Source organism: Thalassophryne amazonica, chromosome 1 (genome assembly GCF_902500255.1).
Source record: "Thalassophryne amazonica chromosome 1, fThaAma1.1, whole genome shotgun sequence".
Classification (NCBI taxonomy): domain Eukaryota; kingdom Metazoa; phylum Chordata; class Actinopteri; order Batrachoidiformes; family Batrachoididae; genus Thalassophryne; species Thalassophryne amazonica.
In genome coordinates this window covers 131,619,196-131,639,154 of record NC_047103.1, presented here as the reverse complement: position 1 = coordinate 131,639,154, position 19,959 = coordinate 131,619,196, and the positions used below count along the sequence as shown (strand labels likewise).

Sequence of the window (19,959 nt, the reverse complement as noted above, 5' to 3'; positions counted from 1 at the left end):
CACTACCTACATACACAATTACATAACAAATAACTCAAAAATAATGATCACATAACAGAGAGTGACACGATGGTGTGTCCACCGACAGTAGCTGCTTTTGAGATCTCTGGTTCTGGACGTCCCAGCTGGGGAACACGTACCATGTTTTGACAGACATGACCTAACAACTGTCCACTGTAAAGCGTGTGTGTCTGCTTGCTGTCCTCACGTGGACATACATAAAAACATATATTGCTGTTGCGACAGGCTGCAGCGAGCGAGTGAACGGCACACACATTGACAGGCTGAAACGGAGCGTCAGATCATAACACGCAGTAAGTGATATGAATATCACATCACCCACGTGAGCTCTGTTCTACATGAGGCGGTGTTTGTCCTGTGGCGCGCCGTCCACAAGACACCCATGTTGGGCCGGACACGTGGCTGGACACACCAGGCCAGCAGATGTGGACATGATAAGAGTGCACTGCTTTATTCATGTCATTTCATGATTGTACGTCTATGACCACAGGGCATCTACAGAGGAACAGACTGGAGGCTGTGAGCAGGAATAAAGAAAGACAAGCTGGACTAATTTCTGGCGGGTTTTTTTCGCTGCACTGAGGATAGTCTTTTTTTGTTGCACACGCACGCACAAGTACCGACCGACCAGGTTCTGTGTGTGTGCGTGCGCCCGCGCGCGGGGTACAACGAATCTCCCAAGACATAATTTGATTGAGCTAACTGAGATTGCTAATTCTCTCTCACACACACACACACACACACACACACACACACACAAAACAAATCCACTGTGTTGTCTGAATGCTGTGAGGAGGAAGAAAGAAAGACATGCTCGACTAATTTCTGACGTGATTTTTTTTTTTTTTTCCGCTGCACTGAGGACATACACAGTCGACCGAGCCGGTTGCGTGTGTGTGCATGTGGGGGGCAATGACATGATGATTTGATTGAGCTAACTGACACTGCTACACACACACACACACACAAAATCCACTCCTCTGTAAGCCGTCAGGATGCATGAAGACCTGTTTACATGAAACACTGATGTGTTTTTTGGCTGGACTGAGGAACTACACAAAATCTTTTCTTATGGAAGTCCGAAGTCAGTGCACAACATCAGCGGACTACACGTTACAGTGAAACACCAAAACGTAAGTTCCTTTTCTGTTGTTTATAAATTAATAAGTAAGTCCCTTCGGCTGCTCCCTTGTTTGCACTTGGGGTCGCCACAGAAAATCCAAGGTGGATCTGCATGTTGAATTGGCACAGGTTTTATGCCGGATGCCCTTCCTGACGCAACCCCACATTACATGGAGAAATGTGGCAGGGGTGGGATTTGAACCCGGAACCTTCTGAACTGAAACCAAGCGCATTAACCACTTGGCCACCACCCCTGCATTGTTTATAAATTAATAAAATATCAAATAACAAAGCTCTATTTTAGCTGTTATATAAAGCAAATAATGAATGTTTTTACATTCTTTCAATGGAACGAATATTTAATTCGATGAAAGCTGGAACATACCATTCGACTCGGCTTCGCTTCCATGAATGGTATGTTCCAGCTTTCACCGAATTAAATATTTGTTCCATTGAACTCATAAACATTCATTATTTGTATAATGTTAACTGCGGATGATGCTAAATGGAGTAGCATGGCCGCATATGCTAACCACAGTTAGCATTTTCTCTACTAAACTTAGTTATGTCAACATAATAATACAATAACATGCTTTCCAATCATGTCCAATATAAACAGCAGTACATTCACCATCTGAAAATCTGGCAATTCCTGGAAAATTGCCATCACTGTTTGGAATATACAGTGGCAGCAGAAGCACAAAATTAAGAAAGTCTAGCCCTGACTATCAACTTTTCATCAGTGGTGCAACATATGAAGAAAAGTTCTATGTGTGGATCTTGTACTGACAATGACTGACTGAGGACGGTTTGAGCCATTAAATATTTTATTTTTTTAATGTATTATACCCCTGTAAGTCCACCTGTTCCCCAAATTACAGTCACATCCATAAATACTTTAACCGTGAAAATGTTTGTAATTCTCTACATCATCACTATGAAGGTGAAATGAAACACTTTTTGCTTGTAGTTTGTATTAGCTTTAATTCAGGGGCATTAACAAAAATCAATATTAACAGTCATTTTTATGCACAGGTCATCCATTTTCAGAGGCCATAAGCAGTTGAACAAACTAACATTTTTAAATGTAATGATTAAATCATCACTTTTACAGGCAGTTTTCTTTAAACAAATTAGTGGATGGATACATGAACATTTCCAAGTCACTGAATATGTCTTGGGCTTAATTTACATCAGTTATTAAGAAATACAAACATTATGCTACTATAGGTTAAATGTGTCTGAGGTAGACACTTCTTAAAAGCTGAGTCACTGTGCAAGAAAAAGACTTGTGAGGGAAGCCACCAAGACATGCATGACTGCTCTTAAGGAGTTGTAGGTTTCTGTGGCTGTGACTGGAGAAACTCTGTATGATGCAACATTTTCTGTTGCATCACCACTTCCATGTTGTGGAACAGAGAAAAACTGTATTTAAAAGAAGTCATGAAATTTCAACTGGAGTTTGCCAGAAGGCACATGGAAAACTCCAGCCTAGGTTCAGTCTGGTTTAATCTGAAAATCCTTCATGTGCCACTCCACCATGAAGTTATGACAGACAAAAGAAGTCTATTACTCCTTTAGAGTTATCTAGTGTCTTGGGGGCTTCCCTCACTAGTCTCTTTGTTGCACAGTCACTCGGTTTTTGAAAACTATCTACTCCAGACAGATTCACCACGCAGAATCATACTGTTTGCATTTCTAATGATTGATTTAAATGTCATTCCAACACTAAAAGACATAATTTGCACAAAACATAATCCTCATATTTAGTTTTCCAAATTAGCTATGGCCCCTGAAAATAAAGGTACGGTGTATAAAAATGGCTGTTGTTTTAAGCCCCTTGAATTAAAGCTGAAAGCTGACACTACAGGCATATCTTGATCGTTGAATTTCAACTCCACTGTGACGGTGTAATGAGACAACATTACTAAAAGTGTGTCACTGCCCAAATACTTATGGATCTGACTGTATGTCCTTCTGTATGTACTTCAGTCTGTATGTATACGTGGGGTAGAGTCTTATAATTATTCTTGGGCTTTATGTTCCTCAAAATTATTGAAAGTTGAAGTTGATGAATCTGCCACCAACCTGCATATCTTCCAGTTGGAGTTTGAGCTGCCTTCTCTCCTCCTGCCTCTGCTCCTGTCTTGAACACACCATCTGAGTGAAGCTGTGCTGCTGCTGTGGCAGCCGCTGCTTTCTTTTATTTTCCCGGTAAACCTCCCCGGCACCGACTGCGCCGACCCGGGAACCTGGTGAGCTCAAGAGGGACAACGGGCAGTCACTTCTGCTGTGTTTGTGGCTGCTGCCATCCCCTCGGTGGTCATTACTGACAGTGCTGTTGTTGCTGCTGCCCCCATTCTCTCGGTTGCTTTCTTGGCTGTGGTCGGTGGCACTGGGTCGGACCAGCGGCGAGTGACTCATGCCACGGATGATGTTTTCCACACGGGCTCGTTTGGCGCGAAGGTGCTCATCCGACAGCCTGTCCAGGTCAAAGGAGGACAGGGGCTGAGGGGTAGCGTGGGAGTTGATGTTTGAAGGAGGTGGTGGCCGCCCAAAGGAAGAGGAGCGAGGAGGAGGTGGTAGAGGAGGACCTGGGGACAAGCAGTCAGACGGGCTGTCCCGGTCATGAGAGGAGGTGTTGCTGCAGGCATCTTCAGCCTGGATCTCTGAACCTCCACTGGACAGCGCACCACTGCCCTGTGACGGAGGACAGGATGAGACAAGAAAAGTCAAGAATTCAGCAATGTGAATTAATGATGGCATGGTTAGATGTACTGAATGCAGTGAATACAGACTGAAGAGTGATTCTTATAAAGCTACTGTGTGCAGGATTTAGTGTCATCTTGTGATGAGGTTGCAGATTGTTATTACCTGTCATGATTTTGTTTCCATTCAGGTTTTCTATTCTTTAGCAACAGAGATTCATGCTCCGTTACCTTCTCTTGCGGTAATATCTATGATTCTCCATTTCAAAAAAGATTAAGTGCTCTCAAATTTATCAGCTCACAATAGCAACCAGTAGACAGCGCACAAGGGAGCAACCGCTGATTCCGCTGCTTTTTTCTTTAGGCTTCTGGCCGCACTGTAAAATGTGAAAGCTGGAGAAAGTATGTCTCTTTTGGTTCTGTTGTTTCCATGAGGGGGCCCGCTCCCACGCAGATATAAAGGGTTTATTCTAAACTCATTAAATTGCAATGATTCATCTTTGCAATTAATTATTCGCTAATGAAGAGATGATTATGAATGCTATTTTTCATTTCTGTTAATACACCTAAATCCTACAGGCTGTCACAATTTAAAATCTGACTAATGGATTATCTAAACTTGAATCCATGGTGTGTGTGTGTGTGTGTGTGCACCTGAAAGTTGGAGTCGCTGCCTCCGTTCTTTCCAATGTTGTTTTTCAGAAGCTGAGAAATGATGGTAGCACCAGGAAAAGGCATTATGGCATCTTCGTACGAGTTGGCCCTCTTTAGCAACTTCCTCAAAACATTTGATTTCTCTCCTTCGCCATTTGTTTCTCTATGACTGTGTGTGACCATTGAGCAGTCTCCATCCTGATCGGGGCCATGCGATTGGTTCATGCTGTCAAACAGGACCTCCCTAGTTCGGGTGAATATTGTGTTACCTACAGTCCTTTTCACCCCGATGTCAACACGCCGACGCTTGGTCTGTCTGGTTAGGAGTGAGGTACTGTCATGATCAGGCATCACGCAGGGCAGTTAAACGGCATGGCAAGGGGTCCTCACAGACACACAAGAGGAGCACTGGAGCGGCCTTATCAACAAAACAGAACAGACAAGAACATATTTTTCATTTGATAAACTACGTAATGCTACCATTTCCAAACAGCCAGTGTTTTTCTCTGTTGTTTATTCTATAAAATAAAAGTTTTTATATTGGCAATAATAATGTCGACACTGATATGTTTACAAAATGCTTATATGGACCGATAATACTGACCATTCAATATATCAATCAGGCTCTATTGTGAAGCACATTCGGAAACCAGTCTGTTGGAGTAAGGTTTGGTCTGGGAGCATGTGCTGTTGCCAAGCATTGCCGCACCCAACTCACGATGGAAATGCAGAGGACCTGGGTGGCAATTACCCAGGCAGGCAATTCATCCATCACTGCCTCCTGAAAGCAGCCATCTATTTGTCACAGGCAGGTGATACAATGGCATAGTCCTTGGCCTTGTCCAGTTACTGGGGCCCTCAACACTGAGGCACACATGCTGGCTCATACCCAGAGAAACCTGCCACATCGTCAAAATGTCATAGCTGATGTTTCCTAAGAATCCAAGTGGTATGCATCATCTGTGTCTCCCTAAAGGCCCCTTCACGCATAACACAAGTGAAGTCAACTAGCACACGAAGGAGGACTCGCATGCCACTCATGAAAAAATGGAGCTGCCTCAAACGCCTCGTACAGCTGTTGCCACAACCATTCATGTACATCAGAGGCCATAAGACAGCGAGTGCCCTGCAAGTGCTCATTCAACCCCTCTCTCAGAAGGTGTCGGCCAAATTCCACGTGGCACACATGAACATCCAACACTGCTCACTGGACACTTAGAAAAGGTGGGGCTATTCGCGATCCTGGTATGACAGTAGACAGCAGCTGACCACATTCGAGTTGTTTGTGAAAATTGTCTAAGTGCCCAACATGGGTGTGGTTGTACCGACCCCCCCCCCCCCCCCCCAATAATATGGACAGACAAAATCACATGGGGCCAGCCATGTCTAAGTGCACACAGCACAGCAAGGCACCTCTCAGCTGATCGCCAGGTGCTCACTGATACCTGGAAATTACGGCTCAGTGCATACGTCTTACATTAAAAACACAGGTAAGTATAGAAATAAGTACTACAATAACTACATACACAATTGCATAAAAAATAACAATAATCACAGAACACAGAAACAGAGAGTGACACTATGTTCTGTGGGTTGATCAAACAGATGGGCACACATCGTTAGGCTGCTCCATGTGAAAAGAACCGTCTCATCCTGTGTACACTCAGCTGGAGATCTGAATGTCACGTCACCTACGTGAGCTATGGTCCACATGACGCGGTGTCCTTCAGCACATTGCTCACTGAACACGTTCACGGGGCCAGCTGGACACGTCGGGCCAGCAGATGTGGACATAAGAGTGCACTGCTTCATGACTGTGCATCTATGACCATGGGTCATATACAGAGGAACAGAAGGATCATACTTATATTGTCTGCTTGATAAGAGGGATTAAATATTGTGGTGTTTTTTTTAAATGGTGTGTGGGTTTTATTTTTTCTCCACAGCAGCACCGCAGTGTGATGCCACATGCTCCAGCTGCTCGCACTGTGTTTGTGCACGTGCACATGAGCGTACATGAAACCGTCGAAGGCGATATCATGCACGCATGTCCGACCGTGTGTCCCTCCTGACAGCAGGTGGAATGTTTCACGGTTCCCCATTTGATTTTTGTTTGTGGATTTTCTTCCGGTTTCTGCTTCTTTCAGCCAATATTGAACGCTTATTAAGTGTTGTTAGAAGGAAAGGTGATGTAACAGTGGTAAACATAACACTGTCCCAGCTTTTTTGAAACGTGTTGCAGGCATCCATTTCAAAATGAGCAAATATTTGCACAAAAACAATAAAGTTTATCAGTTTGAACATTAAATATCTTGTGTTTGTGGTGTATTCAATTGACTATAGGTTGAAGAGGATTTGCAAATCATTGTATTCTGTTTTTATTTATATTTCACACAATGTCCCAACTTCATTGGAATTGGGGTTGTATTATGAGACGGTGATTATGGTGCAGTGGTAAAGTTTGGTAATCACAGTGTGTGGGTTCAAATCCCGTGAGTGGCATTTTTTATTTATTTAAGCAGGGTTATTTAACCGCGGGGTTCTGTATTGCGTCCCCTTTTATGTATTATTTATACCACGTGCGAGCAGCTGCAGCAGCTGGCACTGTGTTCCTGCTCGAAAGACATGTCGCATGCCCGAACTGTCACACCGGGATCGTGCACACCTGCCTGTTGGTGCGATGTTTTGTGTGCACTAATTTGAACTGTTTTGCACTGTTTCACTATAATTTGTCCAAATTTGCATGATGTGTGAAGGGGCCCTAAGGTTGCTGTTCCACTAAACATGGCAGTGAAACTGTAAACCTAGTAAGTGAGTGATCAGAGACCACTGATGCAAGAGGCATGATGTCAATATTTGTGACAGCAATATCACATGCGAGAACCAAATCCAGGGTATTTACACAAATGTGTGTCGAATCCTGAATGCATTGCTGGAATCTTAATACATAGACAATTTCCATATGTGATTTGCAGAGGGGATCAGAAGGCTTATTTATATGAATGTTGATGTCACCGATAATCAGAATGTTATCTGCACTAGTTGACAAGTTAGAGATGAACTTTCCAAATTCATCTAAGAACTCAGAGTATGGGCCAGGGGGCTTATATACAGTGACAAAGTAATACACCTGAATTTTATTCTTCTGGCCTTGACAATATGTAGCTTCGTGGGCAGAGCAGAGAATCAGATGTTGAAACAAATTATATTTGTGACCCCCAACAGCTAATAAACTAAACCTAGATTCATAAATAAGAGCAACACCCCCACCTTGCTTTGCATCACAAGGAACGTGACTCTAAATGTGTACGCTGGTGAACAGGACTCATTTAAGGGGAGGACAGCTGTAGGTTTAAGCCAGGTTTCACATAACACAATCATATCTAAGTGATGAACAATAATTAGATCATCAACCAACAATGATTTTGTCAATATCTAAGTGATGAGCCATAATTAGATCATTAATTAGCAATGATTTCGAGGATGGTGATCTTATGTTAATGAGACCCAGACTAAGGACCTCAGTGGGGTTGACAGTTGGACTGTTTGGATTTAGGGGTGGTTCCAGAGTAGCATATATCAGCCCAGTCTCATGTTTTTTGGGGTTTTTTTTTTTTTTCGTGTTCCTGTGATGAAATGAGTCAAATTTTCGTGATGGAGCTTTTTTTAACTCACTATTCCTAACCCTACTCCCACCCCCAACCCTAACCTTAACCATAACCTAATCTTACTCCTTCCCCCCCCCCTAACCATAACCCCCCCCCCCCCCCCCCCCCACACACACACACACACACACACACACACACACACACTTCACTTTTAATTTCTTGCAGCCATCACGGAATGAATGAGAATGAATTTGTGCTGCCGTGACAAAAATGAGGCGTTTTCATCACAATATCACGAACCAATAGATTAATGTATATTTTGTACTGCTGAAGGACGACTTGCCGTGAGACCAGGTTGCATATATAAGATGGCTGGAAGTAGGTTTAGGTTTGAAACATTCCACACAGGATGTGGGTAGACACAAAATATTTAATATTACTGGAATAGCCAGTTGGCCATCCTCAATTTCAACGTCATCCAATGTATTAACTTTGCAAAACATATCCATCTGTGATTTTTATGGACATGTCTGCGGACACAGGCCACAGTCTGAACTGAAATTTCCCTCCCTGCCACATAAACTGCTCTGTCACCACAGTGGATTTTGTGCACTAATTTCCCTGCTATGCTAATGGATTCCACACCCACACACCTCTTGCAAAGGTGTCGGCATTGCCAAACACTTCTGTACAGGAATCTAATGACTCCATATTCCCGTTCCAAACACAGAGTTCCGAGACGTGAACATCACTACCAAGTGAATCTCTAGAAGACTGACACTATTGTAAGAGTGAGCCTTCAGAGGGCTGATGTCAACACCAAAAATGCTCTACACACCATGATATAAATGTATAAGTAAACATACATAAGTCTATAATGACATTTTGGACTATGCATGACTTCATCATATGACACCTGTGTGATGTCAATATGATGATGAACATACCAATTAATCACAAAAATTTTGTTAATTGATATATGCTTCCAATTATCAGTATAAACTTCTTGCTTGTTAAACTGTTTAAAAAAATAAGTTTTTGTTTGTTTGTTTTGGACCTTTGCTTGACCTTAACCTTTGACCAAAATATTCCAAAATCTGACTAGATATCTTATTTACATAATATTCCCACCTTGTTTGATCCATCTTGGCATCTTGGTTATTGACACAGACAAAAAAAGTTGTTTTTCATGCCATGTTTTCTTTTATGTTGACCTTTGACAAAACTAATCCAAAATCTAATCACCCTCAGATATCTAAGTAATGCTTCCATCGAGTTTGAAAGAAATCCATCCAGTTGTTTCTGATTAATCTTGTCCACAGACACACACACTCCAGTGAAAACAATTCCCTGCTTGGCACTCACAGGCGCACATGGTAATAAACAAGATTAAGAAAGATAAAAGAACATGAGCTGTCTCTCAGCAGACTTTACACCAATGTGCTGCAGTTGAGCAGATTCATGGACTTACGTAATTCCCTGGATTTGTAATAACCTGAGATGACTGAAAAACGGCCACCGTGGCTAAAGCTAAAAGATCATTTGAAATATTTAAAATTTTTATGTAAAGAATATTTTAGTATTTATTAGGATGGTGGACAAAGATGAACTCAGCCAGAGCATCTAACAGAGACTCAGCTGACCCATAGGTACATAAATTCCAGGTAATTCTTCAGGTCAGGCCAACTCTGGAGATACAACCTCAAATCAGAAAAGGTGAGGATATAAAAAATACTAACTAAACAAAAACCCAGTGATTCTTACTCTACTTCATTACAGACCCATTCATTATGAACCTAAGATGTTTTGTGTTTTGCCATCATTTCAGTGGTAAATGGACTACATTTATATAGCACTTTTCCATCGGAATCAGAAGCTCAAAGTGCTTTACAATGATGCCTCGCATTTATCCAAACACACTCATACACTGATGTCAGGGTGCTGCCATACAAGGCACTCACTACACACTGGGAGCAACTAGGGGATTAAGGACCTTGCCCAAGGGCCATGAGTGATTTTCAGGTCTGGCTGGGGCTTGAACCGAGGTTCCTCTGGTCTCAAGCCCAACACTTAACCACTAGACCATCACCTCCCCATTTCCAAGCCACGTCTTGCAACTTCAGCTTTACATCTTCATGAAAATTACAAACTAAGACCTTGTCCACATGAAAGGAATATGATCTTTTTATTTGTCATTTTCAAAAATTGTTCAATAAATATAGTACCATTTCAAGAAATACACACAAACCCAATGAAAATGCTGTAGTATATACACCAGGCCTGTATGTACCGCTGTAACGCTCCAACAAAAAACAGAGAAGACATGGAGCATGCACATAACTGGTGTACAGAGGTAATATATGCAACAGCAGAAGTGAGAAAAATAAAGCGAGTAAAAATAAAGCCTTTTAAGAGAAAGAGGTTTTACGCTGTCTGATCATCTGAAATAGACTCATTGTGTATTCAAAGTGAAGCAGTGTGTTTGTGGATTTTTGAAAAAAACACAGTGCTGTGTGTTGGTCTCCTGTCTGCTCTCCACCTCGCTGATGAAGCAAAGGGATGTGCATGTTTATCTATTTTAAAAAATGCCTTTATCGGGTTGATTGTTATCCGAATCTAACAGACTTTTCAGCGGATACTGAGAATGAATGAATAGATGTTTTGCATTCACCCTTCACAACATATGGTTCGGGAAGGAATAAGAACAGGAAGAAGATGAACCTCCCACCACACACACACACACACACACACATACAATTATTATTTTTTTGTTTTGTTTTGTTTTTTGGCCATATGAACACAGCCTCCTGGCTGATGATTACGTGGGTTACATATAAATGATTGCGCTTTATGTAAATTAAACACTAAATAAGAACAGCCTCTAATGTGAACTGACACAAAAGTAAAACTTGGCTTTGACATTTATCTGTTTCTCTTAGCTACCATCTATTCAGATGTCTTGTTTTCTTCTGAATTGTGTTTTTTTTATTGTCTGAGGGATCTCTGTTATTAGTATCTGTCATTTGTACCTGTGCAAATTGCAAAAAATAACACACACACACATATACAGTATATATGTGTGTTTATTTGTGGGCTTGTGTGTAAATACAAGGTCTCTTAGATAATAAACCGACTCTTTTATTTATTTTTTTTAACTATATGGATTTGAATGACGTGCGATTACACCAATCATGCTTGAACCCTCGTGCGCATGCGTGAGTTTTTTCACGCGTGTCGGTGACGTCATTTCCCTGTGGGCAGGCCTTGAGTGAGATGTGGTCCCGCCCTCTCGGCTGAATTCCTTTGTTTCACACGCTGCTCGAGACGGCGCGTTGCTTTATCAAAATTTTTTCTGGACCTGTAAGGAATATCCGAGTGGACACTATTCGAGAAATTAAGATGGTTTTCTGTGAAAAGTTTAACGGCTGATGAGAGATTATGGGGTGTTTCTGTCGGTGTAAGGACTTCTGTAGAAGAATTTTTAGGTCCTTATTTGAACTATGATGAACTATCAAGTGTCCTGATCTGAACTGTATGTCCTCTGGCTGAACTAGCAGGTGTTCAACCCAAAAAAAAGGGCTCTATTAGGCATTCAGTCTGTCAGGGGCTTTCCAAGGCCTCTTAGGTGCTTTCCCGCAGGCCACGTGCAGGGGCCTCGGGCCAGCTGCACCTGTGGCTGAGGCCACGTGCGGGGGGCCTCAGGCCAGCTGCACCTGTGGCTGAAGGTCTTTTAAAAAAATCAGTTGTAAATCCTTCAAGTTTTAATGGGAGCGTTTGTCACATTGAAATAATGGCCTAACACCTGCTTAGGGTTCACTAGAGGACGCTTCCAATAGAAAACCATGTCTTGGGAATGAAATAAATAAAAAAGTCGAAGGAGGAGCGATGCCCGCGGGTCTCCAATAAATAGATGAGCGCGGTTGTCACATATTCAGTCTCTCTAGAGGACTCAGTTTGTCTAAGCTCTGTGTCGAAGGCTTAAATAAACTTAAAAACTCTGTGCATTTTATCTTGCTTAAGGCTGAATTATTCTAAAGTGTTGTGTCCTTTTCTAGCATATCACTTGCAATTAGTTTGTGTTATCTAAAAGACGACATCCCGAGAAGACTAAAGACGAACCACGACACTTCCCACGGAGCGGGACGTCCTGCAGCGCTTCCAGGCGCTGTCGTCGGCCTGTTTCGAGCTGAAAACATCCTAATTTAAGGCTTAATTCACCCAGGACATCGTGAGAGAACAGAGAAGATTCAGAAGAGGCCGGCATGAGGAATTTATGCGGACATTCCACTGTTTAAGGACATTTTTTTAATGAAAGACGTACGCGCAAATTCGCCGAGTCGTTTCCGTGATGACTCGGCAAATCTGTGTGCGCCGCGACAGGAAAAACACCTCCGTGTTGAAAACCATTTGTAGAATTCAGGCGGCTTTTAATGGCTTTCAACAAGTGAGTAACTGAGAAATTGTTTAACAGCTTGGGCATGTTCCAACTTGCCTGTTAAGATTTCCAACACGGAGGTGTTTTTCCTGCCGCGACCCCCCGCGGTCGGGTCCGGCCCGACATGCAACTCTGCCCGCACGTTCTTTCATTACAAAATGACCGTTAACAATGGAATGTCCGAATAAACTCCTCATGCCGACTTCTTCTGAAAGTTCTCTGTTCTCTGACGACTTACTGCGTCAACAGAGCCTGAAATGTGGAAGTTTTCAACTTGAAACGGCGAGACGCTGCCGCCTCGAAGCGCAGATCGCCGTCAGGCGCCGTGGACCGTCCTTAAAGCGACACTACCAGACCAAAATCTCTCATCAGCCGTTAAAATTTTTACCGAAAACCAGCTGAATTTATTGAATGGTGTCCACTCAGTTGTGCCTTACAGTTTTGAAAAAATTTTTATCAAACAAAGCAACAGTCTCTGAGCCATTCCTAAACAATGAAAAAAACGACGAGAGGGTGGGCGACTCCTCACTCAAAGCCTGCCCACAGGAGAATGACGTAACCGACAGGCGTGAAAAAACTCTCGCATGCCCACGAGGGTTCAAGCATGTCTGATGTAATCACACGTGATTCAAATCCATATGGTTTTTGAAAAAAATAATAAGGTCGGATACTTTTCTAATAGACCTCGTAAGTCCCTTTGGCTGCTCCCTTGTTTTGCACTCGGGGTCACAACAGCAAATCCGAGATGGACCTGCATGTTGTATTGGCACTTTTTTTTTTTTTTTGCCCTTCCTTACACATCTCCACATTGCATGGAGAAATGTGGCAGAGGTGGGGTTTGAACCAGGAACCTTCCACACTGAACCCAAGTGCACAAACCACTTGGCTACTGCTCCTATTTATGAATGATACAGGTGAGACTGTGTCCCCACCTCTTCAACAAAGTCTGCCCCACCGCTGCCTTTTGAGGTTTTTGGTATTTTACTCACCGTGGCATAAGTGGCTGCTGTTTTACATTTTACAGTTGTAGCGAGTAAAATGGTACCCGTGTTTAGTACACAGAGAGTAAAATCACAAAAACCCAGCAACCTAGTGTGTGAAAGTGAAAGATAAAAAAGACTTTCTAAAAGAGTTCAAGGAGAGATTTCCACAGAGAAGTAACACCTGCCTGCAATAACCAGAATCATTTCACATTTCCTCCTGAGGGCTAACCCTGATTCCTGCATCTTTTGAGGAGCTGCGAAGAATCAATAAGTTCTCTTTTTGTCAGAGGGAGTTTCAATCGTTTTGTGTTGATTTTCCTTATTGACTCTTTGAAGAAATACTTCTCTGACATTTGCTGAGAAGCACTAAATTCTGATGCTGTTGGGTGTTTAAGGCAGCATTTCTTAACAGGAAGCACCAAAGGAAACCTAAAAATGACGCTAGCTGAGATACAAGCAGATTATTGATGATTAGACTCCTGAAGGTCAATAAAAACACAATTACTTTTGGAAATTAAACATTTGGTAGAATAAACAGCTGTAGCTTAAAGTAAAAAAAATAATTTAAAGGTTGATTAATCTGTTTATTTTTATGAAATAGAAAAAGAAGTCCAAAACAATTCCCAAGAACTCAACGACATTCAGTCACTCATTCATCATTCATTTTCTATACCGCTTATTCCAGTGAGGGTTCGGGTGCGAGATTGCTGCCCATCCCAGCAGTCATTGGCTGAGAGGCAGGGTACACCCTGGACAGGCCGTCTGTCTATCTCTGGGCCACATACACACAGACAAACACATTCACACTCTCACTCACACCTATGGTCAATTTACATTCACCAATTCACCAAACCTGCATGTATTTGGAAGTAGGAGGAAGCTGGAGAACACAGAGGGAACCCACACGAACACAGAGAACATAAACTCCACACAAAAACACCAGGTCAGAAGGAAACCTATAACCTTCTTGCTGTGAAGTACAAGTGCTCAACAAGAGGTCACTGTGCTGCCCACTCAATGGCATGCCTTTATATTTGTTTAACAGATAATCCAAAACTGGGCAAAACAGTCATTTAAGTGATTAGCACTGTTGCCACACAAGAAGAAGGCTGTGGATCACTTCCTACCAGGTCTTTTCTGTCTGATTTCACTCTGGGTGCTCAGGCTTCCTCCACTTCCAAAGACATGCAGCTCAAGTAGATTGGAATCCTTAAATTGACCATAGCTGAGTGAATGTGTTTGCCTTTCTATATGTATGTGGCCCTACAACAGACTGGCATACTGTCAAGGCTGAACCGCACCTCTCGCCAAGTAACCAGAGGGATAGGCTCCACCTGCCCTGTGTCTCTTACAGCCTATCACACCATGACGATTTAGCCAGTGTATGCTGATTTATGAAAAAAACTCAGCCACATGGGGTGTGCAGCCAGTACATTCTGAGTGCCGGTCCCAAGCCCGGATAAATGAGGAAGGTTGCGTCAGGAAGGGCATCCGGCGTAAAACAAGCCAACCCAACTATGCAGACTCAGAATCGAATTCCCATACCGGATCGGTCGCGGCCCGGGTTAACAACGTCCACCACCGGTGCTATTGCCCAACAGGGTGCCAGTGGAAATTGGGCTACTGCTGGGCGAAGACGACGAAGAAGAGGAGGAAAACGTTGCCACGAACAGCGGGAGAAGAAGAAAACTAGAAGGGTGGAAATGAGAGTGGGGACTTTGAATGTTGGTAGTATGACTGGTAAAGGGAGAGAGCTGGCTGATATGATGGAGAGGAGAAAGGTAGACATATTGTGTGTGCAAGAGAACAAGTGGAAGGGCAGTAAGAGCAGGAGCATTGGCGGTGGGTACAAGTTGTTGTACCATGGTGAGGACAGGAAGAGAAATGGTGTTGGGGTCATTTTAAAGGAAGAGTATGTTAAAAGTGTGTTGGAGGTTAAGCAAGTGTCTGACAGGGTGACGAGTGTGAAGTTGGAAATTGAAGGGGTGATGATGAATATCATCAGTGCATATGCCCCACAGGTAGGTTGTGAGATGAAGGAGAAAGAAGATTTCTGGAGTGTGTTAGATGAGGTGGTGGAGAGTGTGCCCAAGCATGAAAGAGTGGTGACAGGAGCAGATTTCAATGGGCATGTTGGTGAAGGGAATAGAGGTGATGAGGAAGTAATGGGTAGATATGGTATCAAGGATAGGAATGGGGAAGAACAGATGGTAGTTGATTTTGCAAAAAGGATGGAAATGGCTGTGGTGAATACCTACTTTAAGAAAAGGGAGGAGCACAGGGTAACATATAAGAGTGGAGGAAGGTGCACACAGGTGGACTACACTCTTTATAGCAGATGCAAGCTAAAAGAAATCACAGACTGTAAGGTGGTAGCAGGAGAGAGTGTCACTAGACAGCATAGGATGGTTGTTTGTAGGATGACTTTAGAGGTAAAGAAGAAGAAGAGAGTGAGAGCTCAACAAAGGATCAGATGGTGGAAGCTGAAGGAGGAAGACTGTCGTGTGAAATTTAGCGAGCAGGTGAGAGAAGCACTAGTTGGAGGGGAAGCAATTTTGGACAACTGGAAAAGTACTGCAGATGTGGTGAGGGAGACAGCTAGGGCAGTACTGGGTATGACATCTGGACAGTGGAAGGAAGACAAGGAGACTTAGTGGTGGAATGAAGAGGTCCAGGAAAGCATAAGGAGAAAGAGGTTGGCGAAAAAGTTTTGGGGTAGTCGGAGAGACGAAGAAAGTAGACAGGAGTACGAGATGCGGCGTAAGGCGAGAAGAGAAGTGGCAAAAGCAAAGGAATGGCATATTGCGAGCTGTACAAGAAGTTGAATAGTAAGGAAGGAGAAAAGGACTTGTACCGATTGGCCAGACAAAGGACAGAGCTGGAAAGGATGTGCAGTAGGTTAGGGTGGTAAAAGATGCACATGGTAATGTGATGACAAGTGAGGAGTGTGTGCTGAGAAGGTGGAGGGAATATTTTGAAGAGTTGATGAATAAAGAAAATGAGCGAGAGAAAAGGCTGGATGATGTGGTGTGAGTAAATCAGGAAGTAAAAAAGATTAGCAAGGAAGAAGTGAGGGCTGCTATGAAGAGGATGAAGAGTGTAAAGGCAGTTGGTCCAGATGACATTCCTATGGAGGCATGGAAATGTCTAGGAGAGATGGCAGTAGAGTTTCTAACCAGATTGCTTAATAAAATCTTGGAAAGTGAGAGGATGCCTGAGGAGTGGAGACGAAGTGTGCTGGTTCCTATTTTCAAGAACAAGGGTTATGTGCAGAGCCGCAGTAACTACAGAGGCATAAAGCTGATCAGCCACAGCATGAAGTTATGGGAAAGAGTAGTAGAAGCTAGGCTTAGAAAACAGGTGAAGATCTGTGAGCAGCAATATGGTTTCATGCTGAGAAAGAGCACTACAGATGCAATGTTTGCTCTGAGAATACTGTTGGAAAAGTACAGAGAAGGACAGAAAGAGTTACATTGTGTGTTTGTGGACTTAGAAAAAGCTTATGATAGGGTGCCAAGAGAAGAGTTGTGGCATTGCATGAGGAAGTCTGGAGTGGCAGAGAAGTATGTTAGGGTAGTGCAGGACATGTACAAGAATAGTGTGACAGCGGTGAGATGTGCAGTCGGAATGACAGACTCATTCAAGGTGGAGGTGGGATTACACCAAGGATCAGCTCTGAGTCCTTTCTTGTTTGCAGTGGTGATGGACAGGTTGACAGATGAGATCAGACAGGAGTCCCCATGGACTATGATGTTTGCACATGACATTGTGATCTGTAGTGAGAGTAGAGAGCAAGTTGAGTCTAGTCTGGAGAAGTGGAGATATGCTTTGGAGAGAAGGGGAATGAAAGTCAGTAGAAGCAAGACTGAGTACATGTGTGTGAATGGGAAGGAGCCCAGTGAAATAGTGCAGTTACAAGGAGTAGAAGTGGTGAAAGTAAATAAGTTTAAATATTTGGGGTCAACTCTTCAAAGTAATGGAGAGTGCAGGCAAGGTGGAGTGGGTGGAGAAATGTGGCAGGAGTGATTTGTGACCGAAGAATACCAGCAAGAGTGAAGGGGAAAGTTTACAAAACAGTAGTGAGACCAGCTATGTTGTATGGTTTAGAGACAGTGGCACTAACAAAAAGACAGGAGGCAGAGCTGGAGGTGGCAGAGCTGAAGATGTTGAGATTCTCTTTGGGAGTGACAAGAATGGACAAGATTAGGAATGAACATATCAGAGGGACAGCTCAGGTGGGACGGTTTGGAGACAAAGTCAGAGAGGCGAGATTGAGATGGTTTGGACATGTGCAGAGGAGGGACCCAGGGTATATAGGGAGAAGGATGCTGAGGATGGAGCCACCAGGCAGGAGAGGAGAAGAGGGAGACCAAAGAGGAGGTTCATGGATGTGCTGAGAGAGGACATGCAGGTGGTTGGTGTGACAGAGGAAGATACAGAGGACAGGGTGAGATGGAAACGATTGATCTGCTGTGGCGACCCCTAACGGGAACAGCCAAAAGACAAAGAAGAAGAAGAAGATGCTGATTTATGAAAAAAAATGGCAAATATGCTGGCTACTTTGAATACGTTATGCAGCTGTCACACTATGACAATTTAGCCAGCGTATGCTGACAGCCCCATTTTCACCGAGCGGTCCAGGTTAGTACTACACAGTATGGTACAGGTTGGAGCGGTTAAGTTTGGCTTTCGCCACCAGCAGAGTTCTTTAGTCTAGTACAGGGGTGGCCAAGTTCGGTCCTCGAGAGCCACATTCCTGACACTCTTAGTTGTCTCCCTGCTCCAACACACCTGAATCCAATGAAAGACTTGTTAGCAGACTTTTAATGAGCCTTTCATTGGATTCAGGTGTGTTGGAGCAGGGAGACAACTAAGAGTGTCAGGAATGTGGCTCTTGAGGACCGAACTTGGCCACCCCTGGTCTAGTAAATGGAGCATGTAGATGTTGACATGCACGTCATCGAGTGTGTATATGCTGTCACGTAGCCTTGCCCCGCCACATAGAGACTGAAAACAATAATTTAGCATTTTTTAAAATTAGTTCTCTTTTCTTTTAGTCTAGGTGGATCATGGGATTTATTTTCATTGTGTACAAAATGCTGAAGAATCAAGTGATGACTGTGGTAAACCCTAACATGAATGGATGAGGTGCTGTGACTCTTTCAACTTTAAAATAAGTTAATTTTCTTGTTGTGGCACAAAGTGCCAGCATTCTCTGGTTCAGGCTGAGACAATGCCACGTTTCTTCAGCCACGATAAGGAACTAAAGTATTTTCAGACATCGTTTTCCAAAATCAGGACACTTTATGTGGATAAGCTTTCGTCAAGCTGTGATGATGAATCTGACTGAAAATAACAGGTAAGCTTAAAACTTTATATTTACTCTGTGTGTGAATGGTTTTAATATGTGAAACAGTCTGAACTATTCGAATGAGGACTGCAGCTTTCAGTTGTTCAGCCAATCAATGGACACCATCAATGGATGCATTTCAACTTATGAGTAACTTACCAGTAACGTGTCAATAATCACATTACTTATACCTACAACTTATGGTCTGTGCATGCAGGACATATGAGCCATACGCTAGCATGCATCAAAAATATTGTACATGCCCAAAATGCTTCAACATGCTCTTAACTTATACAAAACTTACCCATAACTTTTTAGATGTATGCCAGTGTATTCAACATATTTTTCATACGTCGGCATATGCTGGCTAAATCGTCAAGGTGTGACAGGACCATTAACTGGAACAAATGAGAATAGAAAATGAAAATAATCCTTCACAGCAAGAAGGTCATGGGATCAATTTCCACCTGTGGAGTTTGCATGTTCTCCCCAGATTTGCATGGGTTTCCTCCAGGTGCTCTGGTTTCCTCACACTTTTAAAGACATGCAGGTTAGCTCAATTGGAAACTTTATAATTGACTAGGTATCCCTTGCAAAAGAGATCTCAGTGTCAATGGGACTAGCCTTGTTAAATAAAGGTTAAAAGAATAAATAAATATTTACAACAATTATGAAGAAATACAAACAGTATTGCACTCTCTGGTAAATCTGTGTGGAGTAGACAGTTCTCAAAAACTGAGTGACTGTGCAAGAAGGAGAAGAGTGAGGAAAGCCACCAAGACACCCAAACAACCCAAAATAAGTTAGAGGCTTCTCTGGCTGTGACTGGAAAAATTATGCATTGTGCATGTTTTGCATTTTGTATCCCCAGTTATACAGCGTCATGATGAAGTGGTTTGGAGGAGGACTTTTTTTAAAAAGTAGACCTGAAAGTTCAGTTACAATTTGCCAGAAGGTACATCTGAGATGCAAGCCTAGATTTGATATTTTGGTGAAAGAAAATCCAGTCCAAAGCTGTCCAAAGTCACTTCAACTCCATTCATGGCTGTCTCACCTCCTCCCTGCATTTCAGAAGCTT

At 42.9% G+C, this 19,959-nt stretch overlaps 1 protein-coding gene across 1 annotated transcript in view; it reads right to left on the bottom strand.

The window, feature by feature from the left end:
• prox1a (prospero homeobox 1a) overlaps positions 1–19,959 on the bottom strand; it is a 65,459-nt gene that overhangs the window by 38,465 nt on the left and 7,035 nt on the right. The window contains exons 2-3 of the mRNA XM_034175475.1: positions 4,506–4,922; positions 3,232–3,843 (exon numbers count right to left, since the gene is read on the bottom strand). Of these exons, the coding sequence (XP_034031366.1) occupies positions 3,232–3,843; positions 4,506–4,856 (963 nt within the window). The 5' untranslated portion in view covers positions 4,857–4,922. The remainder of the gene's footprint in view (positions 1–3,231; positions 3,844–4,505; positions 4,923–19,959) is intronic.